This window comes from Spermophilus citellus (assembly GCF_964194105.1).
Source record: "Spermophilus citellus genome assembly, chromosome: 5".
Classification (NCBI taxonomy): Eukaryota; Metazoa; Chordata; class Mammalia; order Rodentia; family Sciuridae; genus Spermophilus; species Spermophilus citellus.
The window spans coordinates 161676346-161686632 of NC_138186.1; the positions used below are offsets into that span (position 1 = coordinate 161676346).

At 42.2% G+C, this 10287-nt stretch overlaps 1 protein-coding gene across 1 annotated transcript in view; it reads left to right on the plus strand.

The window, feature by feature from the left end:
- The window catches only part of OPRM1 (opioid receptor mu 1), a gene marked incomplete at both ends in the record, with an annotated part of 59532 nt that extends 49499 nt beyond the window's left edge, over nt 1-10033 (plus strand). Inside the window, one exon of the mRNA XM_081295894.1 lies at nt 9995-10033. Coding sequence (XP_081152020.1) covers nt 9995-10033 — 39 coding nt within the window. The remainder of the gene's footprint in view (nt 1-9994) is intronic.
- Nucleotides 10034-10287: the final 254 nt, after the last annotated feature.

The following is a 10287-nucleotide window of genomic DNA, read 5'->3' on the forward strand; positions in this document are numbered from 1 at the left end:
GAAAAGGAAACTTTACCATTAGATAAGGAATAACATACATGAATCGTATAGAATCTCGAAAATAATTTAGATGGCTCAATTTACCCAAACTTTGCCATTGATCTTCTGAGTATCCCTGGACAGTTTTCTGAAATGTTCTGCGTTTTAATTTCCCCACCTGTAAGAATGGTGATGACTACAGTGGCCAGTGCCTAAGCTAAATATAAGCTTGGCATCTGATGATCGGGCAAAGGCCAGGTAACTGGCTGCTACTATGTCAAGCCACTTGGCAAGGTGTTACTATTCTCACCTCTTCCCTTCCATTTTCCCATAACTGAATTGTATCTCTTGTAAAGAATATTTCAAAGAAATGAAATAATGTGCCAATTGGCGATGTAAGCCAAGCCTTCTCAACCTCAGCACTAGTGACATTTTTGGCAGATATACATTGCAGGAAGTCCAGCAGCATCCCTGGCCTCTACCCACTAAATCCCAGTAGCATCCACCCAACCTCAGTTGGGTCAGCCAAAATGTCTCTGGACATTGCCTACTGTCCCCTGGACATGAGGGGATCCAGTGATCCAACCTGACCAACTGTTGAACAGATAGAAAAGCATCAAGGTCCAAATTAGTCGTGATGCCATCAAATCCGTGCCTGGGAGAGTTGGAACTAGACCTCAGGTGGCCTGATTTTAGGTGAACCCTCCTCTGAGACATCACACTGATCTCTCCAAAGAAAGCCTTCCTGGCCATGCTCCCCAGTTGCGTGGGGAAAGGCTCAGGATTCATGGAAGACAAGCCAAAGGAAGGCACAGTTCCTCCACCCATGTGTTACTTTAGGTTTTTCTCTCAGAGAAGATGATCTTCAGAATGAAACATTATTAAGAAAGAATTAAAGGCCAATAAAGGTGAAGATATTGCTAGAGAACCCTGGGAGGCCCTGGATGAGGTCAAATCTCCTGCAATATTAAAACATTAGAGAACTTGTGGATGAAACATAGTTAATGAAATACAAATCAGAATCTCTGAAGCAAAGAATGAGAGGAGCCCTGGAAAGCTCCCCAAAGAAATAGAGCCCCAAGATTAATGGGAACATTGTAGCAACTGAAGACCATAGAACAGCTAGCTTTGTGAGCATTGCCCTCAAACCCAGATCCAATGATTAAACTGTTCCAAGAGCACTGAGAAAGGAAGCCAGCAGCCTCTAAGAGGCAAGATCAGATTAGTTATGGCAAAACAAATTTTATTATCATATAGAATCCCTGGCCAGGGAGACCAGGTAGCATCAATATCAATAGTGTTTGCAACACGAGATTTGGCAGCTCTCGTTAATTTCCATGAGATTGTGCTGTCTTTAGTCATGATCTGCATGTAGTGGTACAATGAGGCAGGTTTATAAAGCTAACTGACTCTTGCCCTAAGTCTCGATCAATGGAGGAGTGCTAAATAACCCAGATAATAGGAAAAGGGAGCTAACCATACTAGAAAATAAGGCAAAACTAAGCATGTATTATTAGAGAAACATTTTAATCCAAAAATTCAACTATAGAAGCATAGAATATGAGTGATAACAGATTTTTTAAAACATGGTTATTTTACTTCATGGACAACAGAATGCTATAGGCCATGCAAACCTTTGGAATTATTGATTATTTTAACAGAACTTCAGTGTCTAGAATATATCAAATATTAGCCTCACTCAGACCAATCCCGCACTTCAGGAATGAGGTAAGCAAATTAAACTGTGCTCAGAGATAAGCAAACGAGGTGGCCAAGGGAGTTACTAGAACTGCACTGGCTACCTAGGAAACAGAGACTCCCGGAGGACCAGAGCATCACAAACAGTTATGTTGCCCTTTCTAACATAACCCCACTAATTAAAGCCAAAGGGTAGAAATTGCAGGGAAAGATATTTCAATACAACCAAAAATAACTTTTCTTTTTTTAAAACCACTTTATTGTGGTGTGATTGACACACAGAAAGATATATTTATCTAATGTATATGATTCGTTGTGTTCAGAAAGGACTTTCTTTTCTTACTTTGACATACACATAGTTCCTTGTTACTAGAAGTTTTTAACATTCAGACATCAGCATTTTGCCTATATAAAAGGGGCATTGAGAGAGAGGTCAGGTATTAAGATTTGGCAATTAAGAAATCAGAGGGAATGATTCTCCAAATTAAGGCTTTTAAGGTTTTCAGGTTTACTAGTTCCACTGGGTTCTTACAGATCATGACTATAGTGAAATGTAAGGTAGTCCATGGAGAACCATCCTGAAGAAAAATGCAGAGAAGGTTGCTTTTATTTTAGTTATGGGGATTGTTACTGTGTATTAGCATTCTAAGGGTTTTAAACAGTTTCTCTCTCTCTCTCTCTCTCTCTCTCTCTCTCTCTCTCTCTCTCTCTCTCTGTGTGTGTGTGTGTGTGTGTGTGTGTGTGTATGTTTCATTTTTAAGCCAAGTTTCTCAAATTAAGGTCCAGATTTCCACAGAACACCTTATACCATCTCACAGAATCAATTTTCTCTAAGCCAAATCTACTGTAGACCATCACTCCGAGTTAGCTATGAATCTATTCAAAGTTCAGTGTCTAATGACACTGACAAGAATCCTAAAATCAACTGTTGAGCTCTTATTCTCACTCATGTAAAACAAGTGGTCTGCCTACTTCATTATTCAAACAAAATACTAAAGAGTCATTTCTCTGAAAATAGAGAAGGTTGTGTTTTGTTTGGGTTTTCACTCTTGTTTTGTTTTGAAGCTTGCCACTTTCTGGCTATAATTATAAGGGAAAGAGTCTATATAGCTTTGGGATATGTTTTTATTGAATTAAATTACACATTGCTAAGGGTAAGCATTAGAACTAACATATTCTTTTGTTTTGAATAAAATGTCTTTGGAGGAAACATTTATTTGAAAAGGCTTCTATAGTAAACTGTCAGAAGCATACCAAAGGTTGAATATTATAATAATTTCTTATGAAATAACACAAGATTTGAAGCCAGGGAACCTGTGTTCTGGTGCCAACCATAATGACAACCCCCTGTGGGAGTCTGGCATCCCATGCCAGGGGCAGCTTAAAGGAGCTCTTCCTAAGTAGGATTTTCTTAGCTTCTTTTGAGTGCCCAAGAATTAGGACCATAATTTGGGATTGATTGATTGCCCCATTCAGACTATGGAGGCCAGTTTCTGTAGTGGACCACAAAAATAATCACCAAATCTTTATTTTATAAGATAAAAGATTTATTGTACCGAACACAACAAGTCCATATTAAAAGCAAGAGAAAGCATATGGCAAATCCAGTCTGGATGGATACCAATTATTCCACGTCTCCTGAGTTCTCCTTAACTGAAGTCAGACTCTTCTGTGCAGGATCCCAATATGTCTGCTTCAGGTGATGGAGGTTGAAAGAAGGGCCAAGATCCCTCTTACATAGCTACGCAGAGATCTTTGCCCTGAGTCAGCAATTCTAAGGAGTTCTTGTGAAGCTCTGCTGGGTTTTTCTGTTTGTTTGGGTTATTTTTGTTGTTGTTGTTTTGTTTTGTTTTGATTTGGTTTTTTTTGGTTTCTGTAATGAATAAGATTTTTGAAGCCTCTTACTGGCTGAAATTCTGATCAGCTTCAAGAGTACCCAATTCTGTGATTGGCCTCAATTGCAAATTTGGATGGCATCACAAACATGGAAGAAAAAAAGGGAAGTTCAGGAAAGTCACTGCAAAATAATAATGTTAAGCTGGCTTTTTTCACCCAATACCCTTGGGCATATCACTTCTTCTCTCCAGGTTTTTGTCTTTTCCATAGATTGATGAAGTTAAAAAATATAATCTCTTAAAATTTTCTCTAGCTTTGAAACTGAAAGAACACATCAATCTTTGTGTGGAGAGAAACTAAAAGTACCTTAGATCAGCTTCAGTTCAAAGCATAAAAGCTTTTCAAGAATTTTATTTTTATTTTTAATAGACCAAAATATAGCCCAAAAGGATTTGCTTGTTGACTTTCTAGGCAAAAAAAAAATAATATATAGTTAAAAAAAACTGCTGAAAAAAAATGGAAAACTGTTGGTAGGAAATCATATTATTTCTATGTATCCAATACAGTAAGTATGGTATCTAATGTCAAATGTCAAATCCACCGAAATGTGTGACTGCACTGTGATTATTTTGGGGAAAGAAACCCAGCCTTAGAAAATGGAAGAGAGTTCCATGACTCCAAAGGGAGTATTATTTTAGCAAGCAAGCAGATTGGCTTGTCACTACTCCATGGGTGACCAAAAAATAGACAATCTGACTCAGTGGACCAGAGAGAAGAGTTTATTTCAGCACAACAAACAGCAGGCACATTAGTATGGTAATGCCAGCTTCCTTGCCGGCATGTCTCACTGTGCAACGCATCAGACAGATCGCTGCTGCACACAGTGTGTCGCACGGCCTCTGAGGAGCCCAGACCTGAGGGTCAGTGCCTTTGCAGTGGGCAGTAAGCAAACCAGTTCTCCTCCCTCATAAGTGAGAGTCACAATGGGTCATGATCGTCTTCATGTGGCCAGGCAGGGAGTGAAGATTCTTAACTGACTACGTGACCAACTATAGAAACAATTCTGGGTCAGAGGATCAGCATCCTATGCTCAGGGGACTGTGTCTCCCAGTAGTTCACCTGTCAGCCCAGCATATGATTAGTTGAATTTAAATATTCATATGATTTGGCTACCCCATAAGCAGTTTATTTTAAACATATGAACACTAGGACCAAATCTTTTCCTTTTTTTTTTTTTTCAACCAATAGTGGATTAAGGTTACTATCAACAGAATCCCATCCACAGGATGAGGGCAATCTGAAATATCAAACTTAATCATGAACTCCGGTAATCTAGGATCAAGTGAGTAAGTCCCAGAAAAGACTAATAAGTCTTATTTCAGACAATCATGTAGCTTCCTTCCTTAGGGTACTCATGGATAGAGCCACCACACTATTGGTATTCATCCAGTTGAGACAGATACATACCCTCCCTGCTGCTCAGGATGTAATCTAAGGCCAATCAACGATCCATCTACAATCAGGGTGTTCAGACAGACTTGTTGATTTCCTACAGTTGGTTCCATTTCATTGGTTATCATGATTAGACGTAAACAGAGGTTTTTGGTCTGTCTCTAGAATGTGTTCTCTGAGACCAGGTAACAGGTAACTCACACTGCTGTATGGAAACAGAAAACTGTGTTCTTCAAATAGAACATCCCTCTTTACCTGGGGCCCAAAGGAGGGAATATGACCCAAGCAAGGATTAGTGCCAATAATTGCAAGGAGTCAAAGAAGAGCCAAAAATCAGCCCTCTTGAAGGGATATCTTGTGGCACTTTCTCTCCCACATAGAAGCATAAAGGAGACAAGTTACTCCTTCCCAGGATTTATTGATTAAGGTGATTCAGACAGCCATTACATTAGTTCTGCTAAATCAGATTGGCAGAGTCACCAAGTACCTGTAGCCTGGACAGCCATACATGGCATAATCCCCAAGTGCTCAGGTGTCAGGGGAAGCACATGAATTTGTATGAGCTTAATTAGCACAAAGTTACCTCTGAGTGTTTCTACATGTACAAGAGATTCATCTTCAGGAATTTCTTTTGATAACATCAGGTACGGTAGAATAATTCAGGACCAAGCAGGCCAACATGAGCTTCTCCCACAGGAGATGGATGGAGGTGATAAATCCAATGGTGGCACAGTTGGACTGTCAGACCGCTGCTTCTCTCTGGTGGACCATGTGATAGTTTTGCCAGACTGAGGGACAGGAATTCAAGAGCAAAAAGAAACGTTAATTCTTCTGTTCTCCCACACTTTGGGAGTCTAACGTATTCCTTCCCTCAATGAATTGGGCAGTGGTACCAAAGAGGAACCCAGTCTGGAATTCTAGGGATACATCCAGATGGAAGCTGACTTCCTTCCCAGAAGGGCCACAGGGTTGGTCTACTGTCCCCTGATTCCATGTCACCTGCTATGTAGGTCCCCAGTCAAATTTGACTAATTTTCCATCAACTTGTACATACAACTCAACAAAATGGATACTAGATAAATCACAGATCGTCTCTGATACCTCAGTAGGCCAACTGAGTGCCAGACTTCCAGTATGACAGTGGTGAACCACAGGGCAAAGAACATTTTCTTAACTGTCTCTGGGATCAGACTACATTGTTTTTAAGACTTTTGACTCTGATGGCTGACTCCTGTGTTTTTGTCAGATTTTTAATGAGCCTTTCTGGGCCTTCATGTGATCTAGCATCTACTGTTTATTGTGGCCTCTCAATATAATATTTTCACTCAGTAGGACCAACTCACCTGCAGAAAAAAAGAGACTTGGCCTGTGTTTTGAAACATCCCTTAGTAGTAAATAGCTGGAGAACTCAAGTAGTTCTTTGGCAGCATGGTATTGTATTTTTGGAGGCTCAGCCCAGGAGAAGGGTCTTTATCTTCAAGTAAAAAAGAATGAGCAAAAAGACCTGACCTGTGTCCAGGCGGGTGTCATCTTGAGCAATAGGTTCATTGCAATCATGGTTTCCAAACACCCAGTACTGGAGGCCACGGTCTGCAACAGCCAGAACTATAATGTGAATCCATTTGACAATCATCCATCATAAGTCTCCAGGTCCCATCAGCTTTTGTTATTGGCCACACAGGGCCATTGTAAGAGATACTGCATTTTTTTCATTAGGTCTTATTGCACTGAAGTCCTTAATCGAGGCTGTGGTTGCCTTTTCTCTTAGAATTTAGAATTCTAAATTGTTTCTTTTTAAAACATGGAAGGGAGCCGAAAGCCAAGCTGTGACCTGTCGTGCACTTGTCCCACCATCATCTGTCTACAAGTGGCTCTTGAAAAGCATGAAAAAAATCCCCTGGACATCATAAGCATTCACAGAACAAGCACATAAATTACCAGTACCAATTATACAGTCAGCCATGGAAGCAGCAAAAGCAGTGTGTCACAGGAGTCCAATCAGTCCTGCCCAATGATCACAGTTACTTCCTTCCCCGTTTTATTCCATTTCTAATCTGGACGGTTAAATGCATGGTCCTTGCCCCTCGACAGAACCTAGTGTCTGACCAGGAATATTGAAAAGAGATATAAACCGGGCATGGTGGTGCATGCCTGTAATCCCAGTGACTTGAGAGGCTAAGGCAGGAGGAGCATGAGTTCAAAGCCAGCCTCAGCAATTTAGTGAGGCCTAAGCAACTTAGCAAGACCCCATCTCAAAATACAAAATGGAAAAGGGCTGTGGATGTAGCTCAGTGGTTAAGTGACCCTGGGTTCAATCCCTGCTACCAAAACAAACAAAAGAAAAGAGACATAAAAGTTCACTTTCACCCCACCCCTACCTCCATTGTGCCCTCCCATGATATAAGGCCTCTATCTCTGCAGAGTCAGGCAGTGAGCCTCTGGGGGAGCAGAGTGAAGTTCCCAGTGTCTTCCTAGTGCCTCCATTAGAAGGAGATTAATCTCAGAGGAATCCAGTTCTACGGAAGCAGGTGGTTTCATCTGTGAACACACCACCTTTTCAGGACTCACCATAGTCTGAAATCTGATGCTTTTTTTTTTTTTTTCCCTTGGTGATCAACTGTCAGTCTCTTCCCTGGGAAGCCCTGCCTTCATAAGCATATCCACACTGTCCTGAGATCAGGGCCTTTGGGGACTAGGCTTTTCCATCCTGAGCTTTGTTTGGGCGGCAGAGATGTTGCCTGGGTTCCAGCCTGCCCCCTCTCTCCTGGCCTTCAATGGCCCTGAGTCAGCAGAGCTCCCAGTTCAGGATCTCCAGCCCCAAAGGCAATGGGGTCTTCCACTTGAGGAGAGGAGGGCAGTCTTAAAAACTCAGCAGTCATGTTCTTGGTGAGGGGTCTTTGTGGCCTGGATCTTAGTGGCCAGGACAGACAGAATCTCTCATAGTGGCATCCTCAGACTTTGAATCGCTCCTCTGTGGTGTTTCATGCAACTTACTGAGTTCAAGAAAGCCTCCTGGGTTGGCCAGATGTCATCATTAAAACAGACATTTACAAGAGCAGGCACCACCTGAGGCATGAATCTGTCTCCATGGACGAATCTATACAGTGGTTTAAGGCACAGGGTCCCCCATGGCACAGCCTGGGTGCTACTGTTGACCCAAGAAGCACCACCTTCTCACTCCTTCCGCACACCACCACCACAGCCCAGTTTCTGACAGCTCTTTGGTGTTGAGGACAGCACCCCTGCACTTTCCTCCTTCCCTGCTCTGTGGGACATAATGCCCTCCAGATATTCTTGGTTGGGAAAAAACTTGGCAAAATTCTGCTTTCCTCTCTGATGAGGCCCAGAATGCTCTGTGAGTATCGTCCCACAGGAGAGCATGTGCCACCAGGGCAGCTAATTAAATGTTATCCCTCACCTCCAGTCCCATCCATGGAGCCTCCAACTTGTGCTCATCCACAGGTAGGACAGAGGTGGGTCATCTCCAGCCTGCTTCTGTACCATTTGGGCAAGAACAATTGCTAGCAGCCCCAGGGAGTTTCCAATGTCTCTGCCTTTTTCCTTCCAAAGAGGGGTTGCCTACCTTGGCATCCTGAACTTTATGCCACTTTGGGAAAAAATCCCAGGCTCTTAAGAGATGGCAAAAAGTAACAAGACTCTAAAGGACATGACCAAGCAATGAGCAGGTGGTCTCGTTGCAACTCTGGAGACTGTAGCAGGAAGACAAACGACTGTTTGTCATGGCAGCAGAGTGGGCAAGGGAAGCATCAGCATAGTGGTGCCAGTTCCCGACACCTGCAACCCCAGGGCAGTGCAAAAGAGCCAGATGGCAGCTACACACGCAATGGCTCTGTCACAGTTGAGACCCAAAGCCAAAGTCACAGCACCTGGGGGAGCAATAAAGAAGCCTAAGAAGCCTTGCTCCAGGACCAAGCACTCTCACGGGGGTCAGTGCTATGCTCCCTGGATGTGTCCTAGCTGCAGAGATGGCCAGTGTCACAGGCTTTGGGACAGAGTCATTAAGTGTGTACAGACACAGTCCCGGCTCTTGGTGGCCTTCCTCTCCTGATGTGATAGTGATCCAATCTTCCTTATTCTCAGGAATACACACTGGAATATTTAGGGGTGAAGGGTCACCTTGGTATCAATTGTTGTTGGGGGGAGGAGGTGAAAGAGAAAGCCAACAGTTAAGGAAACGTTCGTAGTAGATGAATCAAGACATCAGGTAGAAAAGTGTTCTTTGCACCACAGAATTCTTTTGCACATTTACTAAAACTTGAAATCTATGAAAATAAAGCTTAAAAATAATAATCTTGCATCCTTTTTGCTTACTGTGCAAACATCTCCTTTTCTTCTCACCAAAATTACAATAATAGTGGTGTCAACAATTATTTGCTAATTGCAAGACATTTCATTTCCACAGTGTTTCTCTCCTGTTTTTTAAAGACCAAACTACATGTTCTTGTGCTTGAACAGATGTCATGCTCAACATATATGCTGGCTTTACTATAAAGGTGGGGAGCAGATACACTTTGAATCAGTTATTCAAAGGAAAAAATCCATTAATTTTGAGAACTGGGTAAGAAATAAAAATCATTTTATTTAGAAATAAAAATCCTAAAAGCATTGCAAAGAAAGGCTTTAATTTTCCTTTAGAAATTTTGCTCAGGTCATAAATGACTTGAATATAAGAAAAGAGGAAGAAAGTAAAGAATAGAGGGAGAAAATGTGTTTGGCTTAATGAGTATTCTCTCAAGGAAACCATCCATAATAGCCCTGTGATAGCCAGCGTAAGTTCTTCTTCAGTTGCACACACAAATGCTAAAGCATATTCATACTGACCCAAGAGGTATTCCTAAGGACTGAAAGGATTAATTGATGTCTTGACATTTAGGAAAAATCCGAGGGTTCCAGGTGAAAGTATACCTAAGGGCCCTCAATGCAGTTCTTACATACAGAAGATGCTCAATTAACACGTGCTACAACCAATCTAAAGTGTTCATGGTCTTTGCTTTTTCTCTCCTTTCAGCTGGAAAATCTGGAAGCAGAAACCGCTCCTCTGCCCTAATGGGGTCTCCTGCCATTCAGACCCTCCCTGACTTAGAAGCCTCTATCCATGTGGAAACGAGTCACTGTGAGATGGACAGGAGCCTGAGATTCCTAGGCAAGCACCTGCTTCCGAGTCCTCCAGTCTGTCCTCTCTGGCTTCCCCGCTCTGCACCTTATAGGGACATGCAAACGCTATCAAGCCCTCGAAAGGAAAAGAGTACATCCCACCCATGACCCTGGCTTGAGTACATAATCACAAGGAAGTCGCCCGAG